This window comes from Pteropus alecto, unplaced genomic scaffold (genome assembly GCF_000325575.1).
Source record: "Pteropus alecto unplaced genomic scaffold, ASM32557v1 scaffold8, whole genome shotgun sequence".
Classification (NCBI taxonomy): domain Eukaryota; kingdom Metazoa; phylum Chordata; class Mammalia; order Chiroptera; family Pteropodidae; genus Pteropus; species Pteropus alecto.
The window spans coordinates 24,778,570-24,798,058 of record NW_006494609.1 but is presented as its reverse complement, the minus strand read 5'-3'; the positions used below and the strand labels follow the sequence as shown (position 1 = coordinate 24,798,058).

Here is a 19,489-nt window from a genome sequence, read left to right as displayed (position 1 = left end):
GGAAGGGGGAGGGGGCGGGGGGTCACCACCGCACGCCCCTCCCCCACGGCGTGTCCCCTGCCGCCCAGCGTGCGGCTCAGCCTGGGCCTCCTGCCGTCACCTCGGGGGACAGTGAGCCCACCCATGATGCTGGTGACCGCCACACCAAGACCCATCCGGCCCAGGGGGCACCACGATCGACCCCATGACCTCCGCCTACCAGTGGTGTCATGGTGGCCACGGCAGGGCAGGGACGCCCTGTAGCCCAGCCCCCACCACAGCGTGAGGGACCCTCACCCCTCCCCACGGCTCAGACCCCGGGGGCGGTGGCTGGGAGGTGCTGAGGGGCAGGGAAGTGGGCACGGCCTCGGCTGCGCTAACCTGTGGACTTGGCCTTGGCGCCGGCCTGCATGGCACTGTCCTCGTGGTCGATGGGCTGGCTGGACAGGGAGAAGACCCAGATCTCGGCCACCTTGGCTGGCGCGTCCTTGACGCTGCTGCACAGGCTCAGCACCTGGCCGCCCTCGGGGGGGCGCTGCATCACCTGGGGGGCGGCACGTTCCAGAGACCACGGGGCGAGAGGACACGGGGGCACGGGCCAGGCGGGCAAACCAGGAGGGCGCACATGGGGCTGCGCTGGGGTCAGTGCCGGGGTCAGTGCCAGGGTCAGTGCCAAGCTCGGCCGCCGGGGACCGGCTGTCGGAGAGGAGGCCACAGCCGGGGGCCCCAACGGCAGTACATCGCGTGCAGGCGGCAGCCCCCAGACACGGCCCCGGGCCACGGACCTGACCACGTGTCTGAGGACCACGGGCCTGGCCACCCGCCTACGGCCCTGCCCAGCCCTGCACCAGGTGGACACCCAGAGCTCCGCGTCCCCGACACCCTGAACTCAGCCCGGGACAGTGAGGGCCTCGAGGCACGAGGGACACCAGGGCTCTGCTGCTCCTCCCCCAGGACCGGAGCTCCTCGGCCTAAGGGCTGCCTCCTCCCGCACCCCGAAACCAGCCGCCCGGCGCCAGGGCCCCCAGCACAGCTGGGGCCCCTGCTCAGTTCCGTGTCGACACAGCTCCCTCGCTTCCTCCCGGGGGCTTCAACGTCACGTCACCGAGCCCCCCCCACGCCACGCGCCCGGGTGGCCCCCGTGCCGGCTGCAGCCCTGTCCTGCCGGACCCATCGCACCCACTCGTGCAAAGCCGGCCTCGGCCGAGGGACAGGCGCTGGTGTCCGGGGCCGGCCGGCCGCCTCACCTCGGCCATGCTGATGGCGCCCGCGGCCAGCGTCTTGTAGCCCAGGATGGTCCGGTTCTTGTAGCGTTTCCTCCTCTGCAGCATGATCTGCAGCTTGTTGCCCTCTCTCTTCAGGAAGTGGGGGTACTGCAGGGGAAGGGGCCGCGGCTGCCGTCCACGCTGGACCCCCGCGGCGGCCCCCGTGTACCCAGGGCCTGGGGGTCGCCCCGCAGAGCCCCCAGAGGCCCGGCCCTCATCAGGTCACCGCGGCCCGTCCACACTGAAGTGCTGGTGGCGGGCGTGCGGTGTGCGGAGGGTGCTGGGCGAGAGCTCTGGCCGTGTGCCCCGAGGGGCCCGCGGCACCGGGGCCGGCCAGGTCGCCTGCGTGGGGTGCGGCAGGGGTTCTGACTGCGGAGCTCGTGTGCGTCACGCACACAGCCACCAGCTCTTGGCGAAGTTCACGTGTGAACTCTGATTTCTGAGGTGGGGCGACGGGACCGACCTGCACCTGGGCAGACGCGCTCACACACCTGAGCTCGCTGCTTCCCGCTCACGGACCCACACACTCAAAGACGGTGAACTGCACGCTTTGCAAACCCCACTCCAAGAAGAAAAACCAACACCAACCCCAGACACGCTGTGCTGGGCGGCAGGGCCGGGGTCAGAGTGCCCGCCACGGCCCGGTCCGGCCCCGGGGCAGCCCCGCACGAGGGCGGGGGGCGGACAGAGAGGGCGGGGCTGTCCTGTCCTGGACGTCACCGGATCACAGCCGCCTCTCACACTTACGGTGAGAAAGCAGCTTTAACGGATCGGGACTCGACACAGTGTAACGCTCAGAGCGTGAGTCAAGCAAGAGAGGTCGCCCGCTCCGGCATCGCTTCTCACCACGAAGAGAAACGAGGCCTTTGGGTCGGCGTGGGGCCAACCTGGGCTCTGGACGGAGAACTCCGGGGGAGCTCTGTTTCATTCTGGGGGGTGCGTCCTGGTCTAAACTGAGGCACGGTCGCCACCAGCACACCCCAAACGACCCCACCGGGGTCTGAATGCACAAAGCGAGTGTCCACGCAGCCCGTGGACGACGCGCCTTAACCGGGCGACACGCATTTGCGGCCTCGCGGCCTCCCTTTACCACAGGGATGGCACGAGAAACGACCGGGCAGCCGCGGCTACGTGGGGCTGGAGACGGGGCCCACCTGCAGCGAGAAGGTCAGGGCCAGGTCGGTCTCCACTTGTCCACTGGGGGGCAGCACGATCTCGTGGGACCGCAGGATGCGCTTGGAGCCCTGGGGGAGGAGGACAGTGTCTTGCTCAAGAGGGCGTCGTCAGGCGGCCACAGGGGGACATCCTCACCTCAGCGCCCTCCAAGCTCAGGAGGAGCGGCCGCGGCCGAGGGGGCACCAGCTCCCCGGGGCGGGGCGGGGACGTTTGCCCAGAGGCCCTGAAATGCCCCCGTCCTTCGAGCTGCAGGCCCTGCTCCAGACGTCCGCCCAAGAACCGAGAGCAGAGGAGGGGACGGTCACTGTGGGCTCAGTGACATGCAGCACGGCCCTGGGAAGCGCGGTGCGCTCCAGGCCGGGCGTCCCTGGCCACCCCGCAGACCACCACCGTTGCAAGGGCAGGGATCAGCGGACGTCGGCCGAAACCCACGCGCACGCGGGAACCAACAAGCTGGGCGTTCCTGAGCCTCGGGTCAGGAGGGGCCGTCACCACCTCAATGCCAGGACACGGACCACTTGCCCAGCCCCGGCCTCACACCGAAACGCACACCACGTGGTCACAGATGTGCGTTACAGCCCTTTCACACAGGGCCGTCCCACTCGGGGCCTCGGAGCCCTTGTGCCAATGCAGGAGGCCGGGCAGGACACCGGGACCCCACGCCCGTGGGCCCCAGGAGAGGTCAGGGGACAGGTGGCTGCAGGGGCAGGGAGAGGCAAGGCTGGGGAGGGGTGACTCCTGGGGCCTTTGACCAAGACGAGGGTGCAGAGATGGGGGAGGGTCCAGGACCAAGCCGGAGCCATGAGCGGTGCGGGCGTGTGAGCTGAAGGGCACAGGTGCGGGGGCGCTGACCACAGGTGTGGGGCTGGCCCGCATGGCAGTGTGATGAGGCTGCTGGACAGCCTGCTGCCAGAGCCCGGTGCATGGTGCCAGCTGCCGGCCCTGGACCACGTCTACACCGGGGCCTCGGTGCCCAGCGACGCCTGGCCCAGGATGGAGCGATGCAGCACGGCAGGGGTGTGGGCGGCCCCTCCCCGCCATCCTCCTGCACCCCTCCCCCCCCGCTTTCCCAGGGCAGGTGCCCCGTGGGGTCGGGGCTCCCCACGCCCTGGCCGTTCTCTTTTGTCCCTCATAGCTGTTTCCCCAAATTCCTAGGACCTCTGAGCCCACCTTGGAGCTGCCTCTCGCAGGACCTGCACTGAGGGCCACCGACTCGAGTGACCACACAGACTCGAGTGACCACACAGAGTCCGGTCACCACAGACTCCAGTCAACACAGACTCGAGTCACTGGCAAAGGCCAGCGCGTTTGCTCGCTCTGGGAATTCAGATGTGAGGGCCTCAGCTCGGGTGAGGACTGAGAGGACAGGAGTAAGCCAAGCACAGAGGAGGCACGTGGTGGGGTGGCCTGGCCGTGGGCTGTCCTCCAGCACTGCCTGGCCCCTGGGACGCAGGTGCAGAGCAGGCGGATGGCAGGTGACCCGGACAGGAGAGGGCGCCCAGGGAGCAGCAGCAAGGACCCGAGCATCACGGGGCCCAGTGCTGGGGGGACGCTGTCCTCGGGGTGGGGGTGGGGAGCAGGCAGCCAGTTGCTGGGGACTCTCGGAGGCAAGCTGGACAGGCAGCGTGGTTCCCAGGGCCTGGGCCTGACCCCAGAGATTGCCTCAGTAATGAAGGGTCCCAGAGACGGGCAGCTGGAGGAAGGGCGTCCAGGAACGAGGCCACAGGGTGGGTCGGTCAGTGGTGTCAGAGGTCAATAGCCCCAGATTCAGAAGCCAGGGACGGGTCCACTCCCATCTCGTTCCGAAGACCGGCCGAGACCATGACCCCAGCCCAGCCTGGAGCCAGCGTGGGGCGCCTCCCCGCAGCCAGGCTCAAGGCCTCGCACCCCTGTTCTAACGCTGAGACAGTGTCTTCCGCAAGGAAAAGCGTTTCTTAGAACTTTATTTAAAAGAGCAACATTTTTGCGGGGGAAGCAACTGACTGGAAAAATTAGGCGGCCCAATGCCACCTCGCCCTCAATCCCAGCTACGAGGTGAGTCCGGCTTGGCGGGCCCAGGGCCTGGAGCAGTTCCTGCAGGCCCAGCCAGGTGACCCACGGGCTGCTCCCGACTTCCGCCCTCTGCCCTCCGCCTGTGGGGCTGACAGTCTGGGGTCCTACGAGGACAGGCCCGGACAATCCCAGGTTTGGAGGAGCCCATGAGTGGTGCTGGGGGGCACAGGGAGAGGCAGAGCCCACACACGGCCTTGCGCCTGCCAGGGACGCTGTGAAGGCCACAGGACACGCCACCTGGGCAGCGCCCATGCTGGGGAGCAGACCTGGGACCCACTGGCCCCCACGAGGCTCACAGGGCCCTGTTCTCCTTGGCTGGGGCAGTGCGGAGGGCGGGCCTCTCTGCAGCAGCGGCTCGTTCCAACCAGACGGAGGAGCCTGTGAGGCTGGGGGTTCACGGCCCCGGGATGAGGGGACGGGCTGGCGGGTGGGTGATGGTCGCAGGGGCAGGGCACGGGAAAGGCCCACCTGCGGGCAAGCTCAGCCCCTCTGAACGCAGGGCTGCCGCCCCTCAGGACAGGACTGCGCCCACAGGGTTCCAGCCGGCCAGAGTACAAGGGCCGGCTCCGGCCAGCTGCCAGACAGAGGCTCCCCCGCGCCCTGGACAGAGCCCCACCCCCGCACAGCGAACGGTCTGGCTGCCGCTGGGGTCGTGTCCTCCCGTGTCCCGGGCAGCTGGGCGTCCTGCACGGCCCCAGGACGGTGGCGAGGGACCCTCACCTGCATCTTCACGGCGACCACCACCGAGATGAGCCCCTTCTCCAGCTCCTGGAAAACCACCAGCTTCTTCAAGGTCAGGCTGCACAACCTGTGAGGGGTGGACTTGGCTCAGTGGCAACCACACCCTCCCACGCTGGACCATGGCCCTCCACACCCTTCCTCCAGGCCCAGGGTCACTCCTGTAGACTGGCCGTCACATCTCCCAGGAGCCCTGGCCCAGGCTCAGCCAGGCTGGGGGCCAGAGAGTTTCAGCAGGCGGGGTCCCCTCTCGATGGTGGAGGGTCTGTGCACAGGTAGGGGAAGGGTGGGCAGACCAGCAATGCCCCTGGGAACCAGGGAGCCACTGCTCCAGCTTTAAGGACAGAGGCCCCGCCCCTCTCGGCTGCCCCCTCCTGCTGGTGGGAGCTGTCCTCCACCCTTCACCCCCACCCTTCTGCTCTGAGCCACACAAAGCCACCTGGAGGCCACGCCCACAGTGTCTGCACGTCCCAGGACTGCGTGGGCGGAGGTCTGACCTTTCTGCAGCTGCTGGCACAGCATCTGCACCGTGGACGCCACCGCACACCACCCCTGCTCCCGTGCTGGCCCCCCCCGGAGGTGGCACACGGCCTGGTGCCCACACAGCCCGCCAAGGCGCCAGGACGAGGAGCCGGCCAGGGTGCAGCCCGGTGTCTGCCGGCCAGGGCCCAGGCTGCAGGCCTCGCTCGCGCTCCCGGGAGCTGGCTCGCTTGTCCACTGGATGTCAGAGGGTCTGTTCACAGGAACATGGCTACGTGAGGGTGACTGTACAACCGAAGTGCCACTGCCCTCCAGGGCAGGCTCCAGCGCCCAGACCACACCCTGCCATCTGCGCAGGGGTCCCGTCGGGACGTGCAGGGCTTCCGTGCCTGCCTGAGCTGTCCCTCGGTCCTCAGCATGCGCCCACACCCCAAGCAGCAGGACAGTCTCCGGACATGGCCGGGCCGCGGGCATTGCTGCCCACTGGCATCAAGGGGCCACGCTCTCCTACCCATGTGTGAGCACACAGACGTGGTGGGCCCTGCCAGCCGGCCTCTGTCTGCAACCGGCTGGCTGGGAGCCACACGTGAGGCAGGGGAGCTCGGGCACGGACACGGGGCCTCGGAAAGTCACGGTCACCACACGCGAAGCGGAGACCCGCACTGCTGAGTTTTCCTAGAGCCTGTGTCTGCAGCTGCTCGCCCTCAGGAGTCACAGGGCCACGCTGATGGCCAAAGTCGTCCACACCTTCCCTGAGCCCACATGGCAAGCCACCGCCCCGTCCAGCCCTCAACACCAAGCCACTGTCTCCCTGCCCTGCATGCCGGGGCAGCCAGCCTCTGTGCCCTGCGGCCCCCGGAGCACTCAGACTGGCCAGTCCCGAGCTGCTTCCCTGGCCCTGCCGTGCCCTTCCCACCCCCGAAAAGCACTGGCCGGGCCTGCCCCTCACTCCCTCTGCCCCGGCCGACCCACCTGTACGTCCCCGTGCGTCCCCGTGGCCAGCATGCTGTGCCCTGCCGCTTGACCCTGGGACACTGTCAGTGACATTCAAGTTTTCTTCAGTGGCACTGACCGCTCTGCTCCCCATCCTGGTTCGTCTTTGACGTCCGCCTGTCACGCAGAGGCACTCTGGCGCCACCTCCGTGACGACGGCATCGCCTGCACCCCACGGACCCAGAGGAGCCAGGACACCGGCTGGGGGGCTGCCCCAGGCAGCGAGACCCGCTCTGACACGGGCGGCCCCACGTGCGGGGCGGAGGCCTGTGCCCGCAGCCGCGTGTGACACGCACACGTACACGCAAGCACACGCGCGCACACACGCACACGTACGCACACGTGCGTGAGCGCGTGCGGCGCCGAGCGCAGCGTCACGTGGCCCCGCCCCTCCACGCACCGGCCGCATGGAGCCCTCGGGCGCCACGTCGCGAGCAAACCAACCGCCGGGAGAAAGACGGACCCGAGGAGCCGACGGGGACCAGAACCCGCCCCGGCCGCGGCCCCGGACGCGTTCGCAGAACCAAGTCACGTCAAGGGTGTTCTCTGCCCAAAACACGGTTCGCTAGAAGGGGGCTGGGGGGCGCCCACGGCCTGGGACACTCAGCAGCGCACCCCAAAACCACCCATAGGCCGAAGTGGCAGTCTCGACGGAAATCAGAAAGCCCTTGTGGGGGGCGGAGGGCGGGGACTGGAGCCGCCGGTGGGGGCGGGGCCGGGGGCGCCGAGCGCATGCGCTGGAGAAGGCAGGCAGCGGGCCCCGGAAGACGGCGGGAAAGCGGGGCACGTCCACCCAAATAAGACAGAAAGACGATGGGGAAAATTGCCCCAAACGCTGGTTCTTTGCAGAGACAGATAAGATAATAAAACCTCCAGCCAGACAAAGCAAAAAAGAAAGAGGGAAAACATGGCCAACACCAGAAATAAGAGAAGGGCTGTCACCCCAGAGCTCACGCGCGAGCGGACGGAGGGACCCGAGGGCCTGGACGAGTGCGCCAAGCCCTCGAAAGGCACAAGCCGCCCAGAGGCAGCGGGACGAGCAGACCATCCGAACGGTTAACGATTAGATGGAATTACCGGCCCCCCTGAAGGGGAAGCTGCAGCACATCTGACCAGACACCAAGGAAGAAGCTACGCCAATGCCACGTGAGATCCCCCAGAACACAGAGAGGAGGGGGCACTTCTCAGCTCATTTGACGAGTTGGCGATGACCTGACACCAACGCCAGGATGAAAACAGCACAAAGAGAAAAGTAAATGCCAACGTCCATTTGCAAACGTAGATTTTAAAGCTTCAACCAAACACGAGCAAACTGAACTCGGGCAGATAGAAAGGGAATGGTGAGTGGGGCCTGCCCGGGCTTGCACGGCTGGTCAGCCCTGGAGAGCCAGCCAGCACGGTGGCCCCGGAGGACAGGAGCCACCGGACCCCTCGGCCGGTCCAGACCTTCAGGCGAAGCTCAATATCCGTGTGTGATTAAAGACCCTCAGTGAACGGGGACCCCTCACGCTGACAGAGCGTGTCTGAAGGCCCCCAGCTGGCGTCGCCCGGCACAGCGAGGGACAAAACTATCCCCTACAACACGGAACAAGGCAAAGCCCTGCCACCACTCCTCCGGCCGCCCCGTGCAGCATGACAAGGAAAGGAAGTGCAGGCCGACGGTCGGAAGCGGGGGGAATGCCGCCCCCCGTCTGCAGACAGCATGGGCGTCCACGCGGAAGTCCCGGGGATGTAGGAAAAGTGGGAACAAGTGACCGGAACCAGCGAGCTCCGCAAGGCAGCACGACCCAAGTGCCACATGAAATGCAGCCGCAGTCCTGCACACCAGCAACGAGCCGCCGGAAGCCCCTTTCCAAAAACCTCCATTCACAGCGGCTCCAAAACAAACAAACAAAAATACCCAAATCTAACAAAACCGACGCAGGGCGTGCGCGCTGGGAACCGCCGCGAGCTGGCGCAAGGGGCCGGGGCGCCCCCGATGCGGAGCCCGCAGACGCGGCGCGGCCCGAGGAAGCCACAGCGAGCCTCGTCCGTGCACAGCAGTTTCCTGATTTCGAAACTGACGTGGAAAGACACAGGAAGCAGGACAATCAAAATAACCGGAAAGAGAACGAGGCGCGTTGGGGCCGTCGCCACCGGGCACGGAGGCTGCGGACCCACCGTGAGCGTGGCCGGCATGCTGCCGACGAAAGGGGCGGCAGACGGACTGACGGAGCAGAGCAAAAAACTGACGAATTGGCTTCATCCCAGCTTAAAACTCTGTGAAAAACACCGCTGAGAGTGAGAAGATGAGCCGAGAGCCGGAGAAGATGTTTGCAAATCACATATTTGACGAGGGGTTTTATCCAGAGTAGATACAGGACTCCCAAAGTCAACAGCGTGAAAGCCAACAACCCAACGAAAAACGGGCAAAAGATGAGAACAGCCGCGTCACCAAAGGCGCGGGCCGCGTGCAGGCGTCCGGGGAACGCAGCTTACGGCCACACGGCGTCGGCCCCCACACCGACCGCAGGCGGAAGCAACATACGGAACCCTGACGCCTGCGGCCAGGCCGGGTGTCCCTAGCGGGGACGCATGGTGTCCGAGGAGAGTCGCGTGGGTCACAGCGGTGCCGACGGGTCGACGGGTCCGCGGCCAACCTGGTGCCTTGCAGACGAGGTAGCTGCTGCTCCTGCTGGGCGCCACCCGGCAGCGGGCCAGAAGCCCCGAGCACCAGCGCACTCGCACGCTGGCCCGCGGACGCAGGTGCCGGGGAGCCAGTGGGCAGGTGGCGCCCATGCTGCTGGCCATTCATGTGCCACTGTCGTGGGCCCGAGAAGGACGGAGAGCCCTCTGCGGAGGGGGCTGGTCTGGTCTGGGTGGACTGTCCCAGCGGTGACAGGAATCGGATCTGAGCGGCCGACAGCACAGCCCGGTGGAACTTCACTATGAGTTGCACAAAGCAATTTTTTAAAAGCTGCGAAAGTCACGAGCCCTACAGGACGCGTCAGTGCAGAAACGGGGGCCTCCCTTGCCTCCTGCTTCGAAAGAGCCAGTTACAAATGCCCCGTGGCGCTGATCTGGGGGTAGAGGCTAAGATCTCAAGCTCTGACTTCTGAGGGTTTCTCAACCCCTATCTCTGTTAGTTTCCATCCCTTACAGTTTGGCGAGGGGTGCGTCTAGTGCTCGCTGTCCGCGGCATGGAGCCGGCTCTGGCCAGGAGCCCAGTGCACTGACCTCCGACGCGTCCTGGTCACGGGAACTCAGGCCGAGGGCGGCGGGAGCCGGAGCCCCTCCTGGCTGCCTCCCGCGTGCTCGCCGAGGCCCTGCGGGAGCCCACGTGCGCCTGAACGGCTTCTCGGGCAGGTCACCCAGGGCTGTGGGTGTCACAGCCACCGCATCATCCTCCTTTTGTACTCTAAGATGTGCCCAAGCTGAGGCCATTTGTACAAACAACGTCGAAAGCATGAAAAGGATCATCTGTGGACGGACAGAGCCACGTCAGCGGAGCAAAGCCATCTGCTTTTATCCAAGGCTGGTTCTGAAACAAAGGCCTGAGGGCTGGGTCCCCGATGGCCAAGGACGAGTCTTACACTTGGCCCTCGAGGGCATTGCAAGGACGCACGCCAAACACCCGCAAGCCGTGGCTCGTCGCCGGCCCGCGGCAGCCATCGCATGAAATGCTGCAAGTGAGGGGGGGGAGCCAGGGAGAGGCGCGGCCCTGGACAGGCAGGGCCCAGCGCGCGCACGCTGAGGGCCACCCTGCCCGCCCTCCGCTCCGTACGGGGACGGGAAGCTCCAGAGGGACGGCTCTGCTTCGTTTGCTGAAACAGGCATGAGGCCAGGAAGATTGGAGCGACGCCACCACACACACCTGCCAGCAAGGATGAAGACACGGTCGCCGCGTTGCCTTCCCGTCTCTCTAAAGACGACCGGAGCCGCAGAAGGCCGTGCGCCCACCCCCAGCCCGCTGCCCCCGAGGGGCCTCCCTCCAGACTAGCAGCTGTCCCCACACTCCGTGTCCCCGCCCTCCAGGGGTAGCTGGGTGCTGTTTGGCTTCCCAGACAGACCTCGGTCCTGTGTCAAGGAGAGCTGGGCCGGGCCCTGAGCAGCTCCAGGGTGGAGCCGGAGCAGAGGTGACATGCATCACGTCCCCCTGGCTGGTGTCCGTCCCCCTGGCTGCAATGGCGAGGCCTGGGCCGCCACGCACTGAGGACGGCAAAGCCGCCAGCCTCGGCCCGTGGGCACCAGTGCGGTCGCGGGAGGTAGCAGCTGCACACGCAGCGGCCGGCGGGCGCGCTCTCTCTCCGGTGTGCGTGTGTGGCACACCGCGTGTGTCCTGCTCCCCGAGTCCCACGCTGGGCCATTCCGTGCGGCCTTCTGCAGCCCTCGGCAGCAGCATCTCACTTCTTCCAGAGCCGGCGACGCTGCCGGCCACAGTCCTCAGGGCAGTTCGCACTTCCTCCACCCGACTGAGGGCCGCCCAGGCTGTTCCCAGTGATGGGTACCACACCCGGCCCCCTTACCCAGGGACACGGCCCGGGACCCTCCGTAGACGCCTGAGGCTGCGGGTGGGCAGCACCCAAGTCTGTCTACCCTGCTTCTTCCTCTGCCGTGGAGGTCAGACAGTTTAATGAAGGCGACGACAGTGACTGGAACCACGCGCTGTGACAGAGGCTCCGTGACCGCGGCTCCACACCACCTCCGCACTCCCGGGGCAGCCGCGGCCCGTCCGCTGCCAGCGCATGCTCCTGCGCCCCCGGCCACCGCCAGCACAGTCAGGGCGGCGTGAACCCGCGGCACCGACCGCCCATCCGGTCCCCGAGCGGCTCTCCCGTGACTGCCGGCCGGCGGCAGGCAGTGTGGGGACGCAGATGGAGGGGCGCCGCATCCCGGCGGCATGCACGAGAGTCGCCACGCTCCTCGGGAAGGCGTGATTTACACCGAGCCATCGTGTTTCTGGAATTGCTCACTTCGTGTTTTCGGACCTCTACCGGCCGCGGGCAGCTGAAACGTACGAACGTGCTGTGGGCTGCGTCCCCCCGGCCGTGGGCGCTGGCTGTGGCGTTGCCTGGCAGAGTGGGGCTGCTGGCCTGGGCCCCAGGCCCTGGAGCCCATCGAGACCCTCAAGCTGTGGGGCCCGCACATCACTGTCAGCACCCTCGGGCGCCAGCACAAGCACCACGGCCGGCGGCTTCCACGGCGGTCACCTCTCAAGATCCTGAGGCCGACGTCCAGGTGGGGAGCCGGCAGGGCGGGTGTCTTCCGGTCTAAGAGGGATGTTCCAGGCCCTGCCCCGCCCCTTCATGCACGTGGCGGTCTGCGTCCAAACAGCCACCTCTTGGAAAGACACCAGTCGTACTGGGTGAGGGCCACCCTGGCAGCCTCGTTTTAACTCGACCACTGCTGTAAAGGCTCCAGCTCCAAATGCAGTCCCATTCCGAGGTGCCAGGAAAGTTGGGGGCTCAACGTGTGACTCTGGGGGACACATTCACCCCACAACACACCAACACTTCAACAAACAGAATTGTTGGATCTGGGCACCCAACGAGTGTGACCCCCCTGTGGCTTCATTTTGTAGGGCGCGGTGCTACCATCCAGGCACTGGCCACGAGCACTTCCTGCGGACAGCCCATCCGTGTCCTGCTGGGGTGACATGTCTCATTGTCTGGATGTAGCCGTCGGCTCAGGTACACTGCGGTGCCACCTCCCAGCTGCGGCCGCCGTGTGACTGGGTCTCCGAAGCGTTTGCACGGTTCCCTGCACGTCCTCTGAGGCCCGCGCCCCGGACACCGCATTCTGCAGTCCCACCTCCCTGCTCCCAGCTGTCGGTGCCCCCCACCTAGAGCCCTGCGGGGTGCGAGCAGCGGCCTGATTCTAATTTCCTGCCCCAAACCTGTCACTCAGGAGGCAGCCTCTCCTCGCTGGCGAGGCGCCTCTCGGGGGCCGCCCGGGCTGACTGCCGGGCACCTGGGTCCCGCCGGTCAGTGTGTCTGCTTCTGCCGGTTTCGGTTTCCATCGGGGCGACTCCTGCAAATGCGCATCTCCCCGGGCAAGCACGTCGTCCTCTTGGTCACTCGCGGGCTTCACGCAGCTTCGGAGCACCCGCCCGGCACCCGCCTCCTGGCTCGGGGGCGGGACGCGTCTCCTGGGAGCCCGGCGCTTGCCTTGGTGTGTGGCCCCCTCTCCCAGCGTGTGACTGTGAAAAGCTAGGACAGCAGCCACCGCGGTGCGAAGCAGACCCCGGGAGGAGCCCCACTACGCCACGTGCCCTGACCCCTCGCACCCGCAGGGCTCCTGGTCTGCGTCTCGCTTAGGGCGTTCACGTGCCACCCTGGCATCTTCACGGTCCTGCCGCCTTCAGACACGGACAGCTTCGCCCCCTTTTAACCTCCTCCCACTCGCTGGAACACCCCGCGTGCGACAGGGCTGGTCTCCTGGAGACGGGGCGAGGCGCACCAGAGAAGCATCCGGCGGTCTCCGGGGGCGAGGGGAGCTTGCGTGCCGTGGTCCCCTCCAGCTGCTGCCTCCCCGAGCCAGTTACCGAGCAACACGCACCTCACCCCACTTGGCAAGTTCCCCTCCTCACTGGCAGCGTCCACACTGGTCTCCACGCGCCTCCAGCCCCGGCTGCGGCGTGTGCTCCGTCCTTTCCCACCGGCCACTCCAGTCCTCTGTCCCCGTGACCACACGCCTGACCTCTCACCCCTGACCTCTTGCCCCTGACACAAGTAAATGAGGCATTTCGGTTCCCAGTGTCGACATCGTCACTCTGGCATGGGGCGTCGGCTCCGCAGGGCGCTCGCCCCCTTCGGAACAGCAGCCCCTGGGCCAGCCTAGCGCCCCAATTCACAGGACCCCCACCACAGACGTGCTCCTGGGGCCCACTGGCCCTTCCCGGCCACCTCCTGGCTCCGGCCTGGCCCTGGTTCCCCCTCATCCACATGAACCCAGGGGGAGCTGCTGGTCACTCGGCCGGGCATGGGCGCACATCTAAGACCGTGTCCTGTCTCTCCTGGCCTGTCTGTGCCTGGTGGCCTTGTCAGGGTAGCTGGCCGCCTCACCTACGCGGGGGTGGCACAGCCCACCTCGCCTCTCCACGGCTCACACGCCGCCCTCGCTAGGGGAGGAGCCGCTATCGGGGTCACCCACGTGGTGCTCTCAGGCAGGAAGGCCGGTCTCTGGCTCCTGCCATCAGGAAGACCTGCAGGGACGTGGGTACAGCCACGCGTCCCCAAGAACTTGCAAAGCAGGGACTGGGGATGCCTGCAGGAAGTCAGCCGTGAGGGCAGCAGAGCTGCACAGGTGCCCACAGCCCAGGACAACCGGATACCCTGGGCTGGGCTGTCATCTGGCTGAAGGCAGGTGTGACTACCTCAGAGCCACCTCCTGCCACCAGGTGGGCCCCCGGCAGACTGGCGGTCCAGCTGGCACCCACGGGGAGGAGCTCCTGCACCAGGCGCCACCCGTCTAGCCCAGAGGGCAGGTGGCCTCCTGTGGACCTGCCCCCACCCAAATGCTGCGGGGCCCCCCACGTCCAGGCTGTGGGCAGGAGAGCTGGCCTGGGCACTGGACAGAGGCTGACAGTGTGTGGTGGGGGCAGAGCCTGGAGGAAGGGGAGGTGCTGGCAGGGGCACAGGCGGGCAGGGAGGATGTGTTGGCACCACGGAGCAGGCGGTTCCAGGGCCGGCCATGTACACCCAGAGGCCGACCTGACCAATGTTCTCGCAGGGGAAGCATGGGGGTGCCCGGGGGCACGGGGTCAAGGGTGATGGACACTGGGCCTGGGACTCAGGAGGCCAGTGGGGGATGGTGAGGGGGCGCCTGGGAATGGGAGAACGGGGGGCAGCAGGGACCTCGAGCTGGGGTCACTTAAGGCTCCTGGGGGCAGGAACACACACAGCCCAGGGGAGCGGAACAAGGGGCTCTGCCATGGTGTCAGGCTGCGGCAGGGACCCCGAGGACGGGGAGAGTGACCGGGGGACAGTGAGGAGCAGCAACGGGGGGGAGGGGCTGCAGGACAAGTGGCATTTCAGTTTGTAGAAACTGTCACACACCAGCCTGCAGGTGCTTCCATGGGGCAGCTCCACCTACCCTCCCAAGTCCCCATCTGCTGGCCTGCACGCAGCCCTGCAGGGCGTCCCCCCGCAAGGAACCCCGGTTCTCGGTGGGGAGACAGGACCTCTGTGGGAGCAGACGAGGCCTGGACCAGCACGAAGCACCACTTTTCTCTCGGGGAGCCTGCCCCCCCACTCCCCCCCCACCCCTGTGCACAGATGCAGATGGGGGGCGGGGGTGGCGAGCATGGGGGCGGTCGGCCTGCAGGGGGCGCTCCCGGGCTGGGCAGGGGCAGGCTCCACGGGGCTCTGTGACCCAGGGTGAGGTGAGGGAGCACAGGCCCGACCCGGGCTGGCCGCTGCTCTGGGTTTGCAGACCTCACCTCGGCCTGAGCAGGAAGCCAGGCAGCAGGCGCTGAGCGCCCCCCAGCCCTGCTGCACGCAGAGCGCGTGGGTTCCGGCTTCGACTTGTTCCCCGGGAGGGGGTGCTGAGTGCTGCGGCCTCCCCGGGAGCCGTGTGGTGGTGTCGGCCTCCGCCGCGGTAAAACGTTGCTGTTTGGGCGGTTCAAGTGCTTTCAGTGTCCTGTGCAGCCCCCCACCGCCCCCAGGGCTGGATCACTCCTCACACTGAGGCTGTCCCTGTCACACGCCCTCCCGAGCCCTGGCCCCACCTCCGCTGCCTGGCTCTGCGATCTGACTTCTGTGGTCAGCAGCGTCCACTCTTCTGTGACAGCCTCCTTCCCTGGGCAGTGTCCTCACGGCCCATCCCTGTCACATTCACTCGTTCATCACTCGTTCATCGTTCATCACTCGTTCATCATTCATCACTCGTTCATTCATTCATTCATTCATCACTCGTTCATTCATTCATTCACTCATTCATCACTCGTTCGTTCACTCATTCATCACTCGTTCATTCATTCATCACTCGTTCATTCACTCAGTCATCACTCGTTCATTCATTCATTCACTCGTTCATCACTCGTTCATCGTTCATCACTCGTTCATCATTCATCACTCGTTCATTCATTCATTCATTCATCACTCGTTCATTCATTCATTCACTCATTCATCACTCGTTCGTTCACTCATTCATCACTCGTTCATTCATTCATCACTCGTTCATTCACTCAGTCATCACTCGTTCATTCATTCATTCACTCGTTCATCACTCGTTCATCGTTCATCACTCGTTCATCATTCATCACTCGTTCATTCATTCATTCATTCATCACTCGTTCATTCATTCATTCACTCATTCATCACTCGTTCATTCACTCATTCATCACTCGTTCATTCATTCATCACTCGTTCATTCACTCAGTCATCACTCGTTCATTCATTCATTCACTCGTTCATCACTCGTTCATCGTTCATCACTCGTTCATCATTCATCACTCGTTCATTCATTCATTCATTCATCACTCGTTCATTCATTCATTCACTCATTCATCACTCGTTCATTCACTCATTCATCACTCGTTCATTCATTCATCACTCGTTCATTCACTCATTCATCATTCATCACTCATTCATTCATTCATTCATCACGTGTTCATTCATTCATTCATCACTCGTTCATTCATTCATTCACTCATTCATCACTCGTTCGTTCACTCATTCATCACTCGTTCATTCATTCATCACTCGTTCATTCACTCATTCATCACTTGTTCATTCATTCACTCGCTCTTTCATTCATTCATTCACTCGTTCACTCCCTCCCTCGCTCGCTCGCTCACTGAGCCAGCTCTGGGCAGGCAGCGACCCTAACTCTTCCTGAATCGAAACGTGGATGTCACCGAGAGCAAAGTCAGAGATAGGCAGTGGCCACAGGAACACGGCCGCAGCGCCATGGCAGACAAGGGCTGATGTCCCGAGGACAAAGGCTCTTACTGAAGCACGAAGGGACAACGACCCACAGGACTGGGGGACGGCATGCAGAGGCAGCCCCGGCTCTGCGCCCGGAGCCGTGCCCAGCTCCGTTCCGAAAGGCTCCGCTGCACGGGGGAGCGACAGCATGTCCATGGGTGCCCTGTCACCAACCAGGACACCACCCGGCACGCCTGCCATGTCTGGCTGCCCGGCGGAGAGAGGAGCATGGAGTCCCTGAGGCCCTGGGCGCATCCTCCCTGAGCGAGGGCTGTCCCCAGGGTGCCTGCCCACCTGCCGCCCAGCAGACGACCCCCAACCTGTCAACCCGCCATTCTGGGCACCCTCCTGCCAACTGCAGCCCAGGTTCCAAGCGGGCCACACCGCACACCCACCTGCCTGCCTGGCTGGTGTCCTCAAATCTAGAGTTGTCTCTGCTGCCCCTTCTTGAAACATTTTATTGTGGTAAAAAGCACATCACATAAAATTGGCCATTTCGACCATTTCAACGTGTACAACTCGGTGGCACTAGGTACGTCCGAATGTCAAGAAGCCCTGCTTTCGAACTCCGGGGTATTCGCTCGCCCACCAGGACGCCCTGCGCCCCCCCAGCCCCACGCCGGGCCCTGAAGCTGGCGCCCGCTTCGCCCTCAAGCAGCACGCTCTCCACACGCGCGCGCCACGGCGTGTCAGGGCTTCTTCCCGGCTTCAGGCCGAGTGACACTCCCCTCCGGCGAGCACGTCTGTCCACGCGCTCACCCGCCGATGGACGCCTGGGCTGGCTGCGGCCTTGGGCGGCTGTGCAAAGCCACTGTGAACATTCGCGTGCAGGTTTTTGTGTGACCCCTGCTCTCATTTTTTTGGAAAAGTGGCTGGCTGGGCCACGTGGTGACCCTGCGCAACCTTCAGGGGCTGCAGACTGCTGTCCAGAGCAGCTGCCCACTTCACGGTCCCGCCAGCGGTGCCCAGCTGGGAGTTGGCCGGGGCCCTGACCAGGCCCAGTCCGCCCCCCACGGCAGCGCAAGGCCGTGGGCAAGGAGAGCCGATGAGTTTCCAACTGGCCCTGTGAGAATGCCGACGTCTCGTTTCCTCCAGGCACACGGGGACATTCGGGCCATGCCGCTGGGGCCCCAGTGTGGGGACCACGTGTCTTGTGGAAGGGAAAACTAAGGGTCTTCTGTTCCCAGGGCTGACCCCTATCTGTGCCATCGTCTGTCTGTCCTAGTGGGAGCCGGGGCTCTGCGGGGGCAGCTGGCCAGGTGGCCCCCATGCTCCAACCTCCCGGAGCAGACCCAGGGTGAGACAGAGCGGCACTCGCTCGCGCCCGGGAGGTCCCCTCCAGTGCCTGGCCTGCTCGAGGTCCGCGTGGCGAGGGCGCAGCATGCGAGGCCCGGACAGCAGCAGGCCGCCCAACACGTTTCCCTGGATGGTCGTCCAGCAGCGGAGAAGCGCGGCCTGGGCACTGTCCTGCCCAGCTCTGCAGAAGGGGCGGCCTGGGGCTCCGCCCGCATCCGGAACACCGGTCACCCCTCCGGGCAGCCTGGAGTGGCTGCCAGCTCGGCTTCCTCTGGTGCCCCAGTCTCATTTGGACACGGCTGCTTCCTGCTGCTCAGGACAGGTCAGCGGTGCCTTCTCAGTGTCCCTCCCGGCCATGTGTGGGGTCAGGACGGCCCCTGCAGGAGCCGATGCGAGCACAGCCAGGGGCTTCGTCCCCCGGGACTGGGATGCCCCGGAAGGGGCCCGGCAGAGGCCCACGCCCCGGGTGGGGCTGGGGCACAGGGGGCTCCTGAGGGCCGTGGCAGGGGTGCTGGGGCCAGAGGCCCCAACATGGCTGTGGAAAGGGGGAGCTGGGCACCCACCGGAAGCCATGCCAGCTGGGCTCCTGCAGGGAGTGTCTGCGGGGGTCAGGGCTGTGCAGACGATGCGGGAAAACACACCGCCTCAGCGCCGGCCGGCCGGCAACAAGGCCAAGACACAGGGACATCGTCCGTCCTGGCCCCAGCCATCGGGAGGGCCCTGCCCTGAGCCTGCGTCCTCTGCCTTGGTGACCCAGGGACCCCAGAAGTCGCCTTCAGCCCTGCACCCTGGGCTTGCAGGCGACCTCTCCAGCAGCTGCGGGGAGCCCCACACTGTCCCTGGCAGGCAAGACCCCTGTCCGGGGCTCCCCTGGAAGTGAGAACCCCCTCGAGGGGGGCTTTATGTCATCAGAAGTAGCACAGGCCCCGCTGGGAAGCTCGGTGCAAAGGACAGCGCTGGCCACCGGGGACAGGGGTGTGGGCCGGGGAGCCTCGGCGCACCTCAGTTGGCCACGTGGCCCAGCACGGCTGCAGCCTGGACCTGCCACAGCGGAATCCAGGGACCCAGCGACGGGCCGGCCGGCCCTGTGGTTCAGGTGACTTGGGCAGGGCAGGGGGCGGGTGGTGGCCTTCCTCTGGCCTCTGAAAAATCTGCCCCCTCCTGCCCCCTCCCCGAGTTCCTGCAGGCGGGGGCAGGGTGGGGAAGGGTGCGGCCTGGAAGCAGGTCCCCCTTTCCTGGCTGTTAGCAGTCGGCCCTCCCAAGGGGTCAGAGAGCACGCCTTGGCCCTGCCCGCGGTCCAGCCTGTCCCAGGCCCGTCGCGGCCACGCTGGCAAGGAGCCAGGCCGCCCTTGGCACAGACCCCCCAGCCCGGCACAGTCCTCATGACGGGCAGGCTCGGCGAGGGAGGCAGGAGCAGGCAGAGCCACCGTGGGGCACTAGGACGGGCAGCGTCCCGGAGCTGCCCTCGTGGGCATGGCTGACTGGGCGACATCAGGTGTCCCGACTGTCGGACACGGAGGGGCACGGGAGGCGTAGTGGGGACAGGGCGGCGCCGTCTGTCTGCGCCCAGCGTCACTTGGTCTGCGAGGCCCCCAGCCCCGC

At 65.8% G+C, this 19,489-nt stretch overlaps 1 protein-coding gene across 1 annotated transcript in view; it reads right to left on the bottom strand.

Moving 5' to 3' along the window:
* The window catches only part of PACS2 (phosphofurin acidic cluster sorting protein 2), a 52,962-nt gene that overhangs the window by 19,260 nt on the left and 14,213 nt on the right, over positions 1-19,489 (bottom strand). Inside the window, exons 3-6 of the mRNA XM_025042133.1 lie at positions 5,193-5,280; positions 2,399-2,488; positions 1,227-1,352; positions 361-523 (exon numbers count right to left, since the gene is read on the bottom strand). Coding sequence (XP_024897901.1) covers positions 361-523; positions 1,227-1,352; positions 2,399-2,488; positions 5,193-5,280 — 467 coding nt within the window. The remainder of the gene's footprint in view (positions 1-360; positions 524-1,226; positions 1,353-2,398; positions 2,489-5,192; positions 5,281-19,489) is intronic.